This window comes from Gavialis gangeticus, unplaced genomic scaffold (assembly GCF_001723915.1).
Source record: "Gavialis gangeticus isolate Ggan-Ray unplaced genomic scaffold, GavGan_comp1, whole genome shotgun sequence".
Taxonomy (NCBI): domain Eukaryota; kingdom Metazoa; phylum Chordata; order Crocodylia; family Gavialidae; genus Gavialis; species Gavialis gangeticus.
Genome location: NW_017729032.1, coordinates 29,801,414 through 29,822,302, shown reverse-complemented (window position 1 = coordinate 29,822,302; position 20,889 = coordinate 29,801,414). Strand labels below are relative to the sequence as shown.

At 43.3% G+C, this 20,889-nt stretch overlaps 1 protein-coding gene across 1 annotated transcript in view; it reads right to left on the bottom strand.

Moving 5' to 3' along the window:
• DYNC2H1 (dynein cytoplasmic 2 heavy chain 1) overlaps positions 1–20,889 on the bottom strand; it is a 601,360-nt gene that overhangs the window by 401,316 nt on the left and 179,155 nt on the right. The window contains exons 66-68 of the mRNA XM_019524237.1: positions 17,107–17,270; positions 15,942–16,061; positions 4,249–4,383 (exon numbers count right to left, since the gene is read on the bottom strand). Coding sequence (XP_019379782.1) covers positions 4,249–4,383; positions 15,942–16,061; positions 17,107–17,270 — 419 coding nt within the window. The remainder of the gene's footprint in view (positions 1–4,248; positions 4,384–15,941; positions 16,062–17,106; positions 17,271–20,889) is intronic.

Sequence of the window (20,889 nt, the reverse complement as noted above, 5' to 3'; positions counted from 1 at the left end):
TAGTTAGGGAGCTTCTGGAGGGACTGGATGTATTCAAGTCAGCCGGTCCAGATGATCTCCACCCTAGAGTACTAAAGGAATTGGCTGAGGTCATTGCACAGAAGTGGAAAGGGATCTTGGAGTCATAGTGGACTCCAAGATGAACATGAGTCGTCAGTGTGATGAAATCATCAGCAGTTAACTGCACTTTATCTTCTGACCCTAGAAACTACGAAACTATGAAACTCCTGCACCATTTTAAAGCATCTTTAAAGTACAGCCAGCTCTCTGTCCTCCTTTCCTCCTCAGACTTCCTTCCCAGAGGATCCTGCCCACCAGTTTCCTGAGTTAGCTAAAGTTTGGTTTTCTAAGGTGCATTGCCTGCCTGCCTTCCAACTCCATCACTGTGTGTTTACTGTCACCTAGTTATCTGGAACTTCACATTCTCAGCCTTACCTGCCTTCATGGTTTGTAAGCAACAAATCACGAAGAGCTTCCCCCCAAGTTGTCCTCTCCATCACCTGTACCAAAAAGTTACTATTACCTGTACTAACACATTAGTAATCTTTCCTGCCATGGCAGGGGGTCGGACTAGATGATCTACTCGGGTCCCTTCCGACCCTAGAAACTATGAAACTATTAGCTCCACCACCTGTATACCAACACATTTCAAGAATCTGCTGGATTGCCTGTGTACTGCTGGGTTTCCCTTACAGAAGATGGCACAGTAAATTAAGCCACCATGAGGACGGGGCCCTGGATTTGGAAACTTCAGTTAGTTGCTTAAAGAAAGTCTTCTCCACCTCTCCCCTCTGGTCCAGTGGGCTGTATCACACTTGCCATTCTCCCCTCTGATTTTGACCCAGAGACTTTCAGTAGGCCTGTCTCTAACTTCACACAACACTTCAAAACATTTCTTTTATATATAAAGCAATAGTATCTCTTTTTTTTTCCCCCCTTGCTTGGCCCTCCTAGACAATTTATACCCATCCAAGACAGGACACCAGTCATGTGAACTATCCCACCAGGTCTCAATTATCCCAAATGTATCATAATTCTATGACTGTACTAAGATCTCTAATTCTTCCTACTTATTCCCCATGCTTCTTGCATTACTATACTAACATTTTAGGTAACTAACCGATTGACCTAATTTCTGCGGAACACTGTTAATGTTTCCCTTATTGTTTCCTCTTGGTTTCTCTCTAGGTCCCCCAGCTCTTTGGCTACCTCTGGGCTACTGTCTCCATCCCCCAGTTAACCAATTTTAAATGTGTCCTCACTAGGTTAACAAGCATGTTTGAGAAGACACTCCTCCCCTCTCTGTCAGGTGGACACCATCTCTTCTCAGCAGTCCTTCCTGGAACACCATCCCTTGGTTGAAGATGTTCTCTTGGATGTAACTGATCCAGCCTTGGCCTTTACTCCAGATTGGAAAAATTGATGAGAACACCACCTGAGCCCCTGTCCCTTTCACCATTGCATCCAAAGCCCTGTCATCAGATCTGCTCAAGGTCACCCATGGCAGTACCATCAGTGCTCACATGCATGAGCATAGATTCATATATGCTAGGGTCAGAAGGGACCTCAACAGATCAGAGTCCAACCCCCTGCCTGGGCAGGAAAGGGCACTTGGGTCAGATGACCCCAGGCAGATGCCTATCCAGCCTTCTCCTAAAGACCCCCAAGGTAGGGGAGAGCACCACCTCCCTTGGAAGCCCATTCCAAATTTTGGGCACCCTTACCATGAAGTTTTTCCTGATATCTAGCATAAATCTGCTCTCTGTCAGTTTGCGACCATTGTTCCTTGTTACCCCAAGAGGCACCCTGGTGAACTCCAATCCCTTGCTGAGTTCCCCTAATGAATGTGTAGGTGGCCACAAGATCACCTGTCAGCCTTCTCTTGAGGAGGCTGAAGAGGTCCAGGTCCCTCAGTCTCTCCTCGTAGGGCTTGTCCTGTAAGCCCCTACCCATACTAGTGGTCTTCCTCTGGACCCTCTCCAGTCTATCAACATCCTTCTTGAAGTACAGCGCCCAAAACTGGGCACAGTACTCCAACTGCAGTCTAACCAATGCCACATAGACGGGAAGTATAATCTCTTTGGTTCTATTAGTCATGCATCTGCTGATGTGGTTAGCTTTGCTAAAGTGTGGTTAGCTTTGCTGAGGATTTTGTCACTTTGACAATTCATGTTCATCTTGGAGTCCACTATGATCCCTTTCTGCTTCTGTGCTGCTGAGAGGGTCACTTCCCAGCCAGTAGGTGTGCTGGATATTTTTGCACCCTAGGTGCAGCACTTTGCACTTGTCCTTGTGGTACTGCATCCTACTGTGTACTGCCCACTTTTCTAACCCGTCCAGGTCTGCCTGCAATCGTTTCCTGCCCTCTGGAGTATGCACTTCACTCCACAATTTAGTACTGGCAGAGTAGACTTCACACCCACATCCAAGTCACTGATGAAGATATTGAAGAGTACCGGTCCAAGGACTGAACCCTGAGGGACCCCACTACCCACATCATTCCAGACTGATACCAACCCATGTACTACCACTCTCTGGGTCCAACTGCTAAGCCAATTTGCTACCCACTGGACCATGTAAACATCTATGTCACAGCCTCTTAATTTATTTATGAGAATGGGATGAGATACCGTATCGAAGGCCTTGCTAAAATCCAAGGAAACGACATCCACCTCTGCTCCTGCATCTAAGCATTTTGTAACCCTGTCATAAAACGAAACCAGATTGGTCAGGCATGATCTACCTGCTACAAATCCATGCTGGTTTCCCTGCTGCATTATTTTTCCCATTGGTCTCCCACAAATATGATCCTTCATAATGTTTTCAAAGACATTTCCAAGGCTGGAGGCCAGATTGACTGGCCTCTTGGTAGTATGAGCAGTATGGAGTAGTAGTCATAGGAGCAGATGAGCCTCAGCAACCTTTCCATAACACCACGGATGTGGGCTCATGGCATGCAGCAAACCTCCTAAGCAAACAGGTCAGGCCAGCAGATGGATGCCTCTACCCCCCCAACAACTGAAAGTCACCAGCACCAACACCCATCTCTTCCTCTTGGTGGCAGTAGTCCTTATCTCACCTCTTGGGGAGTATAGATTGGCCTCTCACATGGAGGGAACAGGCTCCATCTCTTCCAACATCAGGGATTCATACCTGTCCTCCAGCAGGATAGCTGCAAGTTCAGAAGAGGTGTGCTGTCTGCTTCCAAAGGTGACAAGCTGCCAGCTTCAACCTTTCTCAGTATATAGATCGTCTGTGTCCTCAAATGCCTTCTCTGGCCATCCTCTCTTCCATGATTCTACAGGTCTCTTTGTGAATCAAGTCAATGAAGTCCTCGTGCTCACAGATGCTTCTGAGCCTAGGCACCTCCTTCTGTAACTCTCTTACCTAGCTCCTGAGAGAATCCACCTGGAAGCACCTCACACTGCAAGCATTCCCTTACCTGACTGACATGTAGTTCTCAGTCCCTGGAAAGCTAGACCAGGACTCGAGTGGGAATACTGAAGGTCAATGCCCTCCTTTCCCCCTGGACAGAGCCCACACAGCTACAGACAGAGGAAGAGCAAGCACTGGCAGTGGATTTGGAAGTACAACTTCCTCAGTCTATCTTGGTGATTTTTTTTTCTATCTCTATCTCCTCCTTCCTTTTCTGCTGCTTCTTCCTCTCCTAGAAATCCAGGGCCTTGTCACACATTCACCAGCAACAGTTGCAAATCATTTGAATGTCATGATGTATTAACACGAGTATATTAGGAGATAATCCTTGCCTGAAAGGGAACAACTTTGCAATGTCTTGAGGGCATTTAACAAGTGCTAAACTGCTTGAATGTGTGTTGGCTTGCATTTTAACTGCACTTAGAAGTTGAACATTTGATACAACCCTCATTCTTCCTCCTTAGTTTACTTATGTTCACCAAGCTTACAATGAAGAAAGGTAGCTGGTTCTAAATCCCACCCAAACTCCAGTGGGTTTGCCGATTCCTGATGCTGCTCATTCCTGGTGTCACTTTTATATATCTTTATATATCTTTAGACATGAGTGCTTTCATTTTAACTCAAGACCTTTAACAAAATAGCAAGTATAATTGTTCAAAAAATAAAATCAAATTACATGTAAACCAATTTATGTAAGATCCTTACCTATTAAAAGACCGGTCCATGGAATCAACAAAATACAGTACACAAGAGCAATAATGTCATTTCTTAAACTGAAAATAAAATAAAACTGCTTTAGGAAAACATAGTTACCTGATCAAGGAAGCTCTGAAGTCTGTGAGACTCAGAAAGTGACTCTTGGATGAGTGCACTACTTGCTTTAGTCTGATTCAAAGATTCAATTAGATCCTTATTTTCAAGTATATTGCCTTGTGATGTTGCAAGAGTCTGGAAAAAAATGTTTTCAGCATAAATTAAGCTATAAATTTACATTTAAAGAAACTACATAGTGTATATAGGTTGATTGGAAAATAAGGCTGGAAGGGACCTCACAAGATCATCCAGTCCCCTGCTGAAGGCAGGATCATTGCAGACTAAGCCATCCAGCCAAGTGTGTGTCTAAATTGCCCTTGAAAACTTCCAAAGATGTAGATTACACAGTGTCTCTAGGTTAGCATTTCCCAAATGTATGATATGTGGGCACACCTTTTTCCAGATTAAAACTGGCAACACACTTCACTCAGCGATCCACAGGCCAAATCCAGTCTGCGGGTGCAATCCTGCACAAAGTATTGGCCAAACCAAGTCCGAAGCCAGTGAAGACAGACCCCAATCCAGTTATGTGGAGCCAGATTAGCTGCAGCCCAATTGTCTCTGTGTGGAACAGGTTCAGCTGGGGCCCAATCCGGGTGTGTGGAGCTGGGACAGCCAAGGCCCCATCCAGCCCATTTTTTGGCAGCATGTTTCTGTTGTTCTCACAGCACACTAGTGTGCTGCAACACCTTTTTGGAATCACTGATCTTGGTAGCTTGTTCCAATACTTGATTACCCTCATAGAAAGTTCTTCCTAATATCCAACTTAAATTTCCCCTGGTGCAGCCTGAGGCTATCGCTCTTAGTCTTGTCCCCTGTTGCCACAGAGAAAAGCCCATCTCCATCCTCTCCATAATGCTCCTACAGATATTTGAAGACTGTTATCAAACCCCCCCTCAGCCTTCTCTTCTCTAGACTAAATAACCCTAGTTCTTTCAGCTTCTTCATAAATTTTGCCTCCCAAGCCCCTAATAACTTTTGCTGCTCCGCACTGGACTCATTCCAAACTATTCACATCCTTCTTGAAATGTGAGGCCCAAAACTGGACACAGTACTTGAGGTGAGACCTCATCAATGGCAAATAAAGCAAGAGAATCACTTCCATTGATTTGCAAGTGACCCTCCTGTTAATATAACCCCAGTTTTGCAACAAGAGCACACTGGGTGCATCTACACAAGATGCTAACTGTGCAGTAGCGTGCCAGGCAAAACCCATGCTAATAGGCTACTGCAAAGTAGTATTAGGATACTGCGCAGTTAGAGTCTGTAAAAACCTGGGATCTGGCTGCTATCCAAGTATTAAATTTGCAGTTACTACAGTGAATTAATAAATGCGTGGACGCACCCACTGCCGGCTCAAATTCACCTTATGCTCTACTGTAACCCCCAGGTCCTTCTCCGCAGTACTGAAGCTTATCTAGTCATTCCCCAGTCTGTATTTGTGCATTCAATTATTCCATCCCAAGTGCAGAACTTTGCACTTGTCCTTGCTGAATTTTATTCAATTGTTTTCAGATCATTTCTCCAGTTTATCTCGGTCTTTTTGGATTCTAGCCCTATCCTCCAGTGTCTTCAACTCTACCCAACTTGGTGTTGTCTGCAAATTTTCTAAGTGTGCACTCCATCTCACCATCCATATCATTAATGAAGTCAGTAAATAATACCAAACCCAGGAACAGACCCCTGGGGAATGCCATTTGACACCTCCTCCCAACTAGACATTAAGTCATTGAGTACTATTCATTGAATACAATATCCAACCAGCTATGTATTCACCCTACAGGACTTTCATACAGCCTGCAGTTCCTTAGCTTGTTAACGAGAACATCATGGGAGACAGTGTCAGTATACAATATGAGGTTGGAACCCCCAGTAAAAGGATTTGCCTTGAGAAGACAGAAGTTACTTTTACCCTCCCCAGTGTCTGTAATATATTTGTCAACCTTGGAAGGGACACAAAGAATAGTAGGATAAGTGTTAAAACTGAAACATTACGTTAGTACATCCCTGCCCAGAAAAAAACTAACCCACATACAGATGAACTAAATACAAAAATACCTGAATCCCCAGTTCTTAGTTGCTAGTATTCAATGGACTTTCAGGAAATGATTGCCTTATGCAATATAAGATGTTTATGTATTCCTTTCAAAAGCCTCAAGGTCCAGGAGATCTTTCTAGTTTACTTGCCTTCCTTTCATCATTTTAATCTGCACTTGTCATTCTTTTATAGTCTGGAAGATTCCTTGGAAACTTATACCTAGTCACACACAATATAATTCCCTAGCTAAATAAACTCTAGTGTCATTACTTGATATCATTTACTGTTTTTCACTCCTGCTTGCAGCTATTACTTATACGCAAACAAGAGTATTTCAATTTGCAGTGACAGCTTCCCTTTAGAGCCCCTGTGAGTGTTTTGGAATTTTCCTGGGCAAGTACCTTCTTTGCAGATTAATCTGGTGTGAAACATAGAATGTTTGACTGTAGCACTGGTCTCTAGAAAAATAATTACTAAATGATTTCTTTCCAGAAGTAATGTTTTCCTCAATCCATCTACTGGTGATAATTACCAAGCAATAAGGAACAGACTTGTGGAAGACCATTACAGTCTGGAAAGAAATAAACCCATCTGCTTAAGAGCAAAGTGGCTATAAGTTTACTTCAGGACTATCACTATAGCACCTTCCTACCAAAGAGATTTTTTTTCAAAGAATCAAAAACCTACTTCATAACCCTTGATGAAAACAACACTGGGCACCACAAACTTGCTCACTTCTGCTAAGTCCAGTGCTCTTTTTTGCCCAGGCTGTTGTCAATGACTTCTCAGAATTTGTCATCATGTTACCACTGATCTGATGCTGACTGTGTCCTAGTCCCTTGAGAATGTGGATATTGCTGCCTAATGGGGTATGTTACCAGTAATTGATCCTAAATAGTTACAGAGTTCTCCTTGACCTTTTTAGGATTTGTGGTCTAGAAGTTTCAATAAGAAAAATTTCCTTCCTCTGATAGGTCTAGTAGTGGTATGGGAAGCAGCACCAACAATTTGTTTGGGAGTTTATACACTTTTCTCTTTATGTATGTGAAAAGCTACATTTTCCTTAAACTTTTTATAATCTACTTTGAATGGCTGTCTTCTGCCTAAGGTCTCTTGGCAAAAATTGCACTGTATTCCTAATATAAAGGGATGTCTTCCTTGGAAGTAAGAATTCCTGGCGATTAGATAAAATTATAAAATGATTTAAAACATGGCATAGTGATTGGCAAAGGAAATAGTATCAAGCAAGGCACTACAAGACAGTCCAGAAATTCCTCAGCAGGGTATTTGTGGAAAAAAGCTGTCCCTCTGAAAGAATCACCATTTCTTTTTCTAAGAAGGCTGACACTGATGGCCTTAAACAGACCTAGAATAGCATACTTCAATATTGAATCCTGAATCTCAAATCCTGCTTCCTTAATGATCTTTTTTCTTAATCCTTTATGTTGGCAAGAAAAGAAAGTCTGAGGAAGCTGTGGGTCCATTGTTAAATAGACAAGGAGAACTCTTAAAAAGACACAAAGAAGGCAGAGCTACTCAACAGCTACTTTGCCTCAGTCTTCACAAAAAATGAAGATGCAGCCAGACAGCTAATATGGATTATTTGGATTAGGAAGGGGATAACCTGAGGGATGAGATAACAAAAGAAAATCAAATAACTTTTGATGGGTCTAAATGATTTCAGGTCAGCAGGGCCTGATGAACTTCATCCCATGGCAGTGAAGGAACTGATGGAGGAGATCTCAGAACCCTTGACAACAATATTTACAAAGCCATGGGAGATAGACAAGGTACCTGAAGACTGAAAAAGGACCAATATAGTGTCTCTCTCTAAAATAAAATAAAACAGGCAAAAAGGAAGACCATGCTTGACACTATTCAGTTAGCCTCACCTCAACATGTGTTATGTTACTATAGCATATCAAAAGGAAATCTATTTGCAAGCATTGGGAGTAAAAAAAAAAAAAAAAAGGCTAATCACAAGCAGCCAGCATGGATTTACTGTGAGCAAATCATGCCAAACTTGATCTCCTTCTTTAACAAGAAAATTAATTGGGTAGATGAAGGACATGAAATGGTTGTAGTGTATCTGGACTTCAGCAATCCCAGGTAACCTGTCTGCATTTCACCAGCTACATTCCATCACCAATTTTACATTCCCCCTTCCTCCCCTACCCACCTACCTGTCTCACATATTGTCTCCCATTCCCTCTGCTCCTCGCGGACATGCATATGCATTTTCACAGACCTTCATTTTGCATTCTAGCTTCTATTCTACCCAGGAGAGCATGCAAAACTCCACCAGACTCTCTTTATGCCTGAAGTGTGTTTGTGCCCAAAAGCTTGCAAAGAACAATTTTCCAACTATTTAATTAGTCTAATAAAAGATATCACATCTACCCAAAGAACCTTGTCTGCCTCTGGACTTCAGTAAAGCTTTTGACAAAGTCCCACATGACCCTCACAGAAACAAATGGGAGAAATGTGAACTAAACAGAAGTACTACAAGGCAGATAGACAATTGGTTCCATTGCCACAAAGCAAATTACAAATGGATCCATGTTAGAATGGCAAGAGTTTTCAAGTGCAGTCCCACAGTCCTGGTCCAACGGCTGCTCACCATGGCTAGACATTTGAAAAGCCTGAGCCTGAATTGATTCAATTTTTGCAGATCAGTCTAACCCAGCTAGGCTTAATCACTTTGTAACTGTACAGACACCCAGAAATTCAGGCACATGCCTGCAGTGGCTCAGGCTAGAAGCCAGGGGGTACTACAGCAGCCTCCCCCCACCACCTTCCCTTGCATAGAACTGAGCTGAGGGGGACATGGCCAGGCTCTGGCAGGATGCTCTCATTAGCCCAGCAGGGAATTGATAACAGTGTTTATCACCCCTAACTCAGCATTTATCACCCTGTTAAGAAAACAGCAGAGGGACATTACCAGCTACCTGTTGATTCTGCCTATTGATTCTACCTGTTGATTCAGCAAGGACCATAGCCAGCATGCGGCCTGCTAGCTAAGATGCAGACACCTCTCCGCAAGACAGAGGAGAGGGGGGAATTCCTGCTTAGCAGGGGGTGGTGAGGGGAAGGGGAGTGGGCAGCCTACATTCCTGAGGGATCAGCAACCAGGGAGCAGAGAGGAGGGGCCAGCCCTTCTGTGGAGCAGAGAGCCCTGCCCACCCCAGGGAGCATGCCAGGAAACTGGGGGAGTCTGACTTATCATAAACCAGCAAGGGGTCTGGGACAGACATTGCATAAACCAGTTTGACCCAAATCAGTTATGTCTGATAAACCTAGTTGAACATAGTATCTCAAACCAGTTTCAGACATTTTCAAACTAGTTTATGTGCACTGAACATCTGTTCTGTTACAGGTTTAAACCAGTTTCTGATCACTTAAACAAGTTTGTGTGTAATGTTTGTCCCTAGCCCATGTCTATTACCATACTGCATGCTGGAATCAAGACAGTGTCTTGAGCAAGTCTGCAGATGACAAAATTGGGAAGAACTGCAAACATACTTGAGGACAGGAGTGCAATTCAGAGGGACTCAGACAGAGTAGAAAACTGGACTGGGGCCAACAGGATGAAGATCAATGCTGACAAAGTCAGCGTGCTACAACTCAGAAGGAATAAGCAAAATCACAAATACAAAATGGATATCAATTGGCTGAATGACAGCACTAAGGAGAAGGGTCAGAGAGTTTTGGTGGATCACAAACTGAATATGAATCTATAGTGTGACACAGCTGCACAAAAGGTGAACGAAGTTTTAAGTTGTATTCATGCAGCCAATAGATGCAAGACATAGGAAACAATAGTACCTCTTTACATGTTTAAGACTATGTGCTGTTTTGAGCTCCACATTTTAAAGAGGACATGGAGAAATTAGAGATGGTCCAGAGGTGGGTGACAAAAATGCCAAAAGTCTTGGAAGGCTAGCCGTACAAGGAAAGGTTGGAAGAAATAGGTATGTTCAGCTTGCAGGAAAGGGATTAAAAAGAAATATGAGAGCAGTCTTCAAATATCTGAAGGGTTGCCATAAAGAAAGAGGGGGAACACCTTTTCTCTTTTACTGTAGATATCAAGACATGGACAAATGGCTTGAAGTTGCAGGAAAAACATTTTCACTGTTAGAAGAGTGAGGCAGGGGAATGGGCTACCTGGGGAAGTTGTTGAATCTCCATCATTGGAGGCGTTCAAGAAGAGATTGGATAAGCATTGGTCAGGGATGAGCTAAGTGTAGCTGCTGTACCTTTGCTATGCTGTGGGTACATGCTATGCTTCCAGGCTTTTCTGGATGCTACATGGGGCTGGGAAGGAATATCTTTCCCTTCCTGCTGCTATATGTGTCGGGATGGAAGGGTTTGCCTTCCTCAGAAACACTGAATGTTGATCATAGTCAAAGCTGGGGATTTTGATTAGGTGCACCTATCCTCCTGCAAATGCCTACACATGATTCACAGTATAAAACTAGAGATTTCAAACAAGAATCTACAGTGTCAAAAATATTCTGACCTACTGTGATCTTTCTGAGTTTTTTTTACAATAAAAGAAGTAATTTATTGTGTTTCTATATGCAAAAAATGAAGGAAAGCTAAGGGCTGGCATTTTTGAGGGGTGCCTTCAGTCTAAAAAATGTTGAGAACCACTGGTCCAATGTTTATGTTGCTAGGATGGGACTTGAGAGATACAAGTTCAACCCCCTGCTCTGCCAGAGACTTCCTGTGTAACCTTAAGCAAGTTACTTACGGCAGGTCTACACTATGGGGGTAGCCTGCTCCAACTAGGACATGCTCAAACATGCTCCCTACACCTGCTTCCATTCACACACTCCAAACCTGGAAATATGCACACTCGAAACTGAGGTTTTCATAGTAGCTGTTGCAGCCTCTTCACTAGAGTACATCCAATTTGGGAGGTACATGAGCAGTAAAAATAACAGTATTTCCCTAGATCACAAAGCTCTTATGAAATGCTCAGATAATGGAGCAAGAGGACTCATACAATATAGGAGGAAACCCTTGCCCTGTTACTGGGAGAGAGCTATGAAGCCAGCAGAATCGGCAAGGGCCCTTTAAAGAGAAAGGTCCTTGTCGGTTGCGGCAACAGCCAGTAACTCTGCCTTGGGGAGTGACTACATGCTGTGCATGTAGCCACTAAAGGGCAGGCAGCTGACAGGGCTGGGACTGAGCCCTTATGCTCTGACCAAATAAGAGGCCGGGCTGTCCAAATGGAGCAGGGATCAGGCTGAAAATACACCTGGCTGGGGAAGGGGCAGGATCCCCCATGCAGACTGCAGTGGAGCTCAGACACAAAAGGGGAGCCCCAGCAAGTATGGACCAAAACGGGGATTTTTCCATGTAGCCTCTTCCCTGCAAGACGTGTGGTTACTCTGTGTGAAGCAATCCAGAAGAACATAATGGGACTCATGGGAATCCCTTAGCTCTGGCTTATCTGCAGATCTTGTCCTTCTCTAATATTCAGGACATGTGCATGTGATTTAGTTTTATTAGACAAAATTTACAGCACTCACTAAGGTTGGAAGCTACTGAGAAATTATAATATTACAGCTATCATGGTTGGAGGTCATTAGCTATGGATGAATGTGATAATAGAACCACGATACACAGAATACTTGCTCATGGCAACAAACAAACGGATCTTGCTCATAAAGCTTTGTACACCAAGATGAAAAATGGAATAACTCCTGAGGACGGAGAAGGAATGTGAGGAAAACATAAAATAGAAAAGAAAAACAATCCCCAAGGGAAAACGAATCCCCCCAGGAGTGTAGTGGGAAAGGGAGACTGAGGATATGGAGTGGCTTCACATAGAATTGCATATGATGGGAATAAGATGGGAAATGAACAAAAGCAAGCTGGAAAGGAGTAAGAATAGCCCTTGGGAGAATATATAAAAATGTAAGTAAATGGACAATAGGAGGGTTTGGCACTCTCACAAGCTTGGCACTCTCTCAAGTCAGACATGACTGCAAAATATGCCTCTGGCCAGCTAACTTTTATTCATGGTCTTGAACTGAAAGTAAAATTCAGCCCTCAACTCCAAACAAGTTTGATACCCTTGCTCTAAAGTTTTACCTGCCCTTCTAAAATTATAACAGATGGCTTATAATGTGCCTGCAACTACATTAATTATGTCAGTGGTTGCTGCAGCAGAAAGTCTGAATAAGAAATACTGCTGACTTGCAAGGACAGCCAACTTATCAATGCTTTCCTTTCCCATGCCTTTTTAAAAGGCTGACTGCATCTAATGGCACTCTATTTAAAAAACAAATGAGTAATATGTTCTGTTCTTTATCTAGAAGCATTTCTAATCTTTTTTTTTCCAAACTGCATTGTAAAATGCAATCTTCCCTCTCCTTAAAATATTTTCCTAGCAGAATTATTTTCATGAAAAAGTAAATGAGGATCCTCTCCTCAAATCTACCATCAGCTCTTATAATACATCAAAATATGAAGAATTTTGGAATGTAACTGCAGTAGCAAAGCATAAAGGCAACGCAAGTACAGCCCAATTCCAGTGACAAAGATCTTATTGACTTAATGGTGCAGAATCAAACCTGAAATGCCCATTCTAATGCCCATTAAAATCAAATGAAAGATTCCCTGTGACTTTAATGGCCCATATTGAGTAAGACTACAAAAAGTCATTAAGACAGATTTCAAACTCCCTGCTCCCACAAAGGGAATCCAGTTGAAGTCAGTATTTATCATTGGGCCTACAGGACTCAGAATTTGTCCCAAAACCTTTATGGGTGAAAACAGAGACAATAAAAATGTATCGTATCCAGTAAATATTACTACACCAAGGCTGTGGACACATATAACATTGTACCATGCTGCCTTAGGAGCATATCAGGTAAACTACTGTAACTGTTTCATGTGTCTACTCCTATAAAAGGAACTAACAGATGTAACTTTACACCTGATTCATTCAGGTTTAAACTTTACCTCTACTTGTACTAATACAGGAGTAGACACCAGAAACAATTACATGACTTCAGCACGATCCACGGGGATTGGGCTGGGGTGGCAGGGCTCTATGGCAAGTTCAAGGAAAAGCACTCAAGGCATCCAGTCAGATTCCAATGAATCTGCAAACCCTGCAAAATACCTTGTCACGAAGACATGAAAAAGGAAAGGAAAGCATGACCCATGGTAAAATGATAAAATATTAACTAGATAGAAACTGTTTAATGTATTCACACATTATAAAAGACAAGCAATTTGTTTAGAATAAGTTATATAATCAGCTATACTAAAAATGAAAAATGGTTAATTAGCCCACAGTAACTGTGGTTCTCCAAAAAATTGAGGTCAACATGGGTCCTGCTGTCTGTGAACATATTCCCACATACATAAGAATGGATTCTTTTTGTCTACTGGCATCTCTCAGAGCCATACACGAACCCTACACCTCCCTGCATACAAGAGTACAGTGGAATAATGGGTCTGAACTCTCCCTCAGTTCCCTCACAGCTCAAAGTCCACAACAGCACAGAATCCTGAAAATCCAGTTCCTGAAAGTTAACTGTTCTTTCCTCTTCAAGTGTGTGACCTCTTCAAGTGGATCATGGAGTCAGAGCTGATCAAATCAATGAAAATTATAATACTGCTCTTCTGAACATGCCATCTTCTCAGGCTGCCATGTCAAGAGCATAGGCCCAAATCCAACCCTATTTTTAGATGGGAAAATAGCATCTACATGGCAAAAGTTACATGAAAGCAGACTTTTGGCCAACTGCACAGACTTTAGATCTTGCCCACCATAGTAGGAAACACATAACTCCATGCAAGTCACAGAAAAATGGATGAGAAGGGCAGCCTTCCCACCATTTAGCCAAGTAGCTTAGTAGTTAGGGCACTAGCCCAAGGAATAAGAGACCCAGGTTCTAGGCTCTCTCACCCAGAGGGGTTTGAACCTACATTTTCCACTTCCCAGGAAAGAGCCCTAATGACCAGATCATGTGGGCTTTGCAGCAAAAATCACTTTCCACCCCTTATGCTGAAGCTGGGTCACTAGGCAGCCCAGAGAGAAAGTTATGGGTATGAGAAAGACAGCAATAGAGGAACTGTGGTTCAGTGAGATGGGCTCTGACCTGGAAGGGATGGGCTTTAGCTCTGTCTCTTGCTTCTGCTCCCGCAAGTATCATCTATTTTATCCAACAGGTATTCAAAGCAAAATGAAGGAACACCACTGGGGGAAGTGCCCCAACTGAAAGGCCCATAGCATTTAATTGTTGCATAGCATGCATTAAAAATCTCACAAACCAACATGACTGAAGCAGGTCAATAACGTCATCACCCTCCTCCCTCCTACTGAAGGTAAGCTTCTGGGCAGTCAAGAATGCAGGAGTCTTGAGACCAGAGGGGAAGCAAGCAAGAGGGGAACTGACTTCAGCTCAGTGAAGAAGGTCACACCTGTGCAAGGGGGAGTCCTTAGTTCCAGTCCCTGCTGCCAGAGCGTTTTGTTGGTTTTTGTTTTGTTTTTAGTAAAATAGTTGTCTAATATAAGCTTCAAGAGCAATTCTGAGAGCAGCAACTAACCCAGGATTCCCTTAATCACTAGGATACAAATTCAGGTTCCCTCTTACTTGCTCTCCTTTTGACCTCTTGATACTTATTATTTGAGCTTCTTAACTCCCCTCTTTCAACAAGAGGTACAGAGAGTGTCCCATTCAAACTAATTCATAAGCCTGGAGATTAGTACACTTTCCTAAAAGTAGGAGATGTGGCCTTGCCCTGCCCCAAGAGAGGAAGGTTTATACCTTAGATCTTCTACTTCCTAGGTGATTATTTTAACACTATAACCCTATTATGTAGAACATGGCCACCCCTGTCACTGCTGATCAGCTAGATGACAATCCATAGAAAAGACTACCTGGTCTGGATTCCAAGTGGATAGAGGAGCTTAATGGCCAGGGACCTAAGTACCAGAGAGGAGTGTGAATTCATATATGGGCATTCTTAAGTCACCTGTCAGAAAAACCTAACTCTTACATTTCACTGCGTGGGGAGCTAACACAACTAGCTCCATTTCCTTGAATCCTCCTAGTAGCACCAGAGATTTATTTTCTCTAAGATGCTGGCACCTACAGCACCTTTCTGGGCCTTGTCCTAACTAATTTATAGTAGAATACCAAAAGAGGATTCATTTTAATAGTTTAAGACCTATTTCACTGCTATCTATACATTTTACCATCCAGGAAGACCATACACCAACTGCAGATGCTTCCTTAGCACGACAAAGGGTTTCTAAACCCATACGCTTGCTAAGAAAATGTTTTCCAACAATTTACGTTGGTCTAATAAAATATATCAGATTCACCCAAATAACCTTGTCTGCCTCTTTTAAATACAATCCAACTTTTACATGCAAAAACACCAACAGGAATGAGAATGGGTATTTAAAGGAGAATTGGATTTGGGCCTAAGATTACACATAATCTGAACACACCTCTCCAGAAACTCAATGGGGCTAATAATTTTGTTTTACCTTATCTCACCAGAATATAAATTTTTAAATAACTTTTTTTTTTTTACTATCATCAATTAACAACTTACATTAAAACAGATAGCAATATGAACTCTACCCTATTAATTTGAGAAGTGCAGGACATATTTATTGTACCTCCAAAAGGGATTCCTCAAGTTTAGCTAATTGTATCTTCTTATCCTCTTCATGTTGCAGTAGTTTTGTCTTCTGTTCTTCCAAATCTGGTTTTTCATGCTGGATAGTTAAAGCTAAAAGCTAAAAAGAAAGTAATATATTCAAGAGAGGGTGAAGAATACTAACATCAAGAGCCTATAAGCACCAATTTTAGCAATATTTATTAGTCAATATTTTAACATGCATTTTACATCTAGAATTTCTGCTTTATTTTTTAAACTTAATTTTGCTGCCTTTAAATGGATATACCTTGTACTAATGGCTGAAATGTTACAATAAATACATTCAGTGACACATACTGGCAACTAAGTATAGTCCAAGAACTTTATGCTAAATCTCTTGTCATTTCCACCTAAAAAGGGAGCTGGTTTACCTGCTAATTCTACTCGATCTTCCTTTCTCAGACAGAGGTAAGTCACACTGCAGCTTGACATTTGAATTTTATTATTTTTCCTTATATAATATTTTCACTTTATTCTAGATCTTTGTTAGTTTGAAATTAATTTCACAATGAATAGTATTTTAAAATGGTGAAAGCTTTCCCCTAAACATCGCATTCTCTAAATATTCCCTTATATCTATTTTTTACCCCTAAATCAAAGACCCAGTACACCTTGGTGGGAGTAAGACATTAAAGACATCCTTGTCTACAAAAGAAGATATTCTGGTATGAAAAGTACTGATTGACTAGGACAGGCAACCATTGAATAAAAATTCTGAAATTTCAATTGTACCATAAATGCGGCTGTGAAGGAAAATAGCAATTTTAGAGTTTTATCTGACCCAGTTGAAGCAAAGGGGAAAAGAATTAATTACTTCAGTAGATTTAGGATGAATTAAGTTTCTTATACCCACCAAACTATAATTTAGTACCAGAGTAATAAACAAATAAACAAGACTTATAAAATTAACTTCAATAAAGATTTCATTGTTTAAGTTGCGTGTCCATTTGTTTGTGCTGTAATATAACCAAATAGCCTTCACAGGCCATGACCATTTAGAGACATATTCTGTTAATGAGAGGCCTCTGACAAGGGCTGTATTTGAAAGGTGAGGGTGCATCAGATTAATCTGGCCAAATTCAAGGTAATTATTACTATTTTATTGTCAGAAGTTGAATGCCTACCTGTCCTCTTAAACCACTTCTCGTTGTAGTAAAATTAATTTCAGTAACAATAGAAGCTGCATCAGGTGGAATTAAGGGGTTTGGATTTCGTGTTGAAAGAAACAGACGAAATTCTTCATTATAATCAATCATTTTGTCCCCTATTTGTACAGCATATCGTGGTCCTGTTAAAATAAATACACAGTATACTAAGTCTGTTACAGTGTGAAACAGCTTAAAAACAAGTATCTATGTTTATTGTTTTAACACAAAATATTAACTATAAATATAAAATATTTTCAGAAAAAACAGAAAGACAAAAATCATGTTTAGGCGCTTAACTCTCCCTGACGGCATCTGACAAAATAGGCTCCTGCTTATGAAAGCTCATGCCTCTCTGAGCCTGTTTATTTTTAAGGTGCCATCAGGCCTTACCTACTGCCTTTCCCTATTAGAAATAAATAGTAAATGTAGTACTCTGCAAGTACATGAGTACTAAATAGTGAAAAGACTCTGAGGATTCTGGTTTAATTATTCAAGTGAAAAACATGAGGTTCCCCCCAGCCACCACCCCGCTCTATTCAGCATGGAGAATAAGGCTGCTTAAGTACAAGGTGGGGGCAGGCGGCTGCTGTGGCTCAACTCCAGCCCCAGCCCCAGCCTGGGATCTGTGTCAGTCATAGTCACTATGCCTGTCACCTGCTCCTCACTACCTCTGCCATCCCCACATCTTGTATGAGCTGATGGTGGCAGCTCCACTAAGGCTGGAGCTGCCACTGCCACAATAGCTCCTGCTTGGCTGGGTGAGGCCTGGAGCAATGATGTACTCTGTGCCCCAGGCCAGAGTGGCGCCAGTCAAGACAAAGGGTAAGCAGTGGTAGGTGATGGGTGAAAAGAAAGGAGTAAAAAGCAGCGGGGGGTCCAAGGCATGAGGGAGGGGGTGCTGACACCAGGGGGGCAGGCAAGCAGGCAGCAGACGAGACAAGCAGAGATGGAAGAAGGCACCAGGGGGTGTAGGCACCACAGAGGCACAGGTGTCACAGGGAGTCAAGTTGGGGGGGGAGGTGATACAAAGGAGAAGCTAAGGGGGTGTGAGGGCTAGGCATCAAGCCACTTGACTTCTCCACCACCTGCTCCTCTGCCACTGCTTCTCACTCTGCCACTGTTTTCCCTGCTGCAGCAGTCACAGGGATGAATTTAAGATGACCCTCCAATAACTAGATTCTATACACAGAAAATTTTATAACAAAATTTATACATTTTTGACGTCTAGTATCTAATTATTGAGGAACGGTCTTAAATTACAAGTCATCTTGGATCTGGGTAAATAAGGTATACCTAAAGAATAAAAAAAAATGCACTGAATTTAAAATAATAATAATACTCAGAGATACAGCCCAGATTAAAGCCTCAATGAGATGATCCAGCAGTGCAAAAGGAACTTGAAATTCAGTCCTAAATACACAACACTGTAAAGACAGATACTTTGTCACTTCATATTTATCCAGTCCACTGAGGAGGTATTTAGAAGTCAGCTGGGATGATGGGATGTAAGCAGTGGAGCTACCCTGGACCAGCTGATATAAATTAAAGCAGCACTGAGGCCCCAGTAACTTGTGTTGAGAACCAGTTTACCTCTCACACCTGACTCAGTTGTGCTGAAGTTGTGCTCAGTGCAACTGAGAACTGCCACCTAAAATGCTTAGAGACCAATTAGTCTTGTGCACCTGGCAGAAGTTACATTAATCTAGCAATTAACACGTTAATTGTGTGATAAATGGTATCATGCAGATGACCAAGCAATTTAGCATGCAATAAAAATGGCAAACCTGCCCCAGAGATGTTACTCCTTAAATGCAAAACTTCTTGTGGTGGGTACCTATCATGAATTCATCTGAATGTCTGAAATGTTATTTAGACCATCCACTATGCCACAGTGCTCTGGTCTCCCTCCTTTGCCTCCAACAGAAAGGGAAGGAAGGATGGAAAGATGGAAGGACGGAAGGACTTTGACTTCTTAACTACTTTATTCATGAGTTCGGGGTACAAAAAGTTGGCCCCTCCGGCATCCAGGTCCAATATACAAAGCAAAGACAAACAAATTGCCATCAAACCAAGAGCACCATGTCATTACATTCATAACACCACACCGTGACAGACACCTTCACTGTATTACATGCCATGCCTAACATGCCATTATGCAGACCAAAGCCCTCTGTAAACAAATGGTTCCTACCCTGCTCTATCCAATCGTACACATGACAAACCCTTCAACTTCCCAAACAAAGAAAAAAGCAAAAAGCAGTCTCGTGAAGGCCCAGGGCACGGCACGAGCTGGGAGTCACAGTCTGACACCGAGCCTGCCTGGCAATTATTTTGGGCAGAGGGCCACTTAAATTTTGGTGACCTCCTGGGGGCCATATAGGTAGCCCTGCCCCGTGACAGTTGCCCCGCCCCTGGTCACCACATTGGGACCAGAAGTCCTGCCCCCTAGCCCCTGACTTTTGCCACCAGAAGTCACTCCCCTTGCTCCCTCCACCCCCCCCAAATACTCCCTTTGGGAGAGGAGGTTGCCATCTTAGAACCAGAAAAAAAACCATATCATACACTAGAAGTAAAACACCTACTATATTTTAATCTTATTTAAAAAATATTTGTCATGACTTGTGATTGTGTACTGTATATAAAAGGTACTGCATAATAACTCAAAAATAAAGAGTCACTCTTTTATATTGTGCACGTGTGTGGGGTGGGTTGTGAGAGGGTGTAGCTGGGTAGGGGGTGTACATATATGTCGATGTGGGTTGTGGGGGCAGGGTGTGGGTGTGTGAGGGAAGGTGTGGGGTGCAGCTCCAGCACTCACTGCAGGAGATGCCTCACACTGGAGGCTGCCATCTCCCGCACTCCCTGCGGCACAGGTCCCCGCACTCTGCCAGGAATGGAGGGAGCCCTGCCCCCTGCTTCCCCACAGAGTCCAGAGCGGGGCTTCCCTGTTGTGAGTATGGAGCTGCACGCGCATGGCACAGAGCCCCTGCGATAGAACCAGACAGGCAGGCTGTGTGGGATGGTGCTCCTCACTCCCAGCGCAGCCCTGGCCATTTCTATTGCAGGGGCTGTGCGCTGCACAGCTGCAGCTCCACACTTGCAGGGGGCAAGCCCTGCGCTGGAGTCAGTGGGAAAGCAGGGGGCAGGGCTCCCTCCATTCCTGGCTGAGTGCGGGGACCTGCACAGCAGGGAGTGGGGAAAGCAGCAGGCTCCAGTGAGAGGCTTCGCCTGCTGTGAGTGCTGGAGCTGCAGGTGCATAGCACAGAGCCCTGGCAATAGGGCAGGCTGGAGCACACTCCCTTTCCCTGCGCAGCGCTGGCCGGAGTGCACCCCCCCCAGGCACCTGTGCTAGGCATAAGCTTCCTGACCTCCCCCGCCTGCTGCTGCTGCAAACAGCAGGGGCTGCACATCATGGGGGGAGTGTGTCTGGGGTCCCTACACCCCCTACCCTCATCCTGCCCAGCTGAGCTCCACACTCCCACTGGTCCTCTAGGCACAGGCTCCATGCTGCACTCCTGCTTCCGCCCAGCTGCAACTCTACCCTCCCCACCACCCCGCCATGGCCCTACCTGCTGCCCTGAGCAAGCAGGTTCCAGGTGCAGCAGGAGCCCCACCCGGAAGCACTGGCTGGGCAGAGTCCTTCCATCCAGAAGGGCGGGAGCAAGGTCCAATAGGGTATGTTTGAGGGCTGTCCATGTGGGCACCACCTTCATGGGGGGGAAGGGCTGGGCAGGGCACAATTCATGGGGGGGGGGGGGG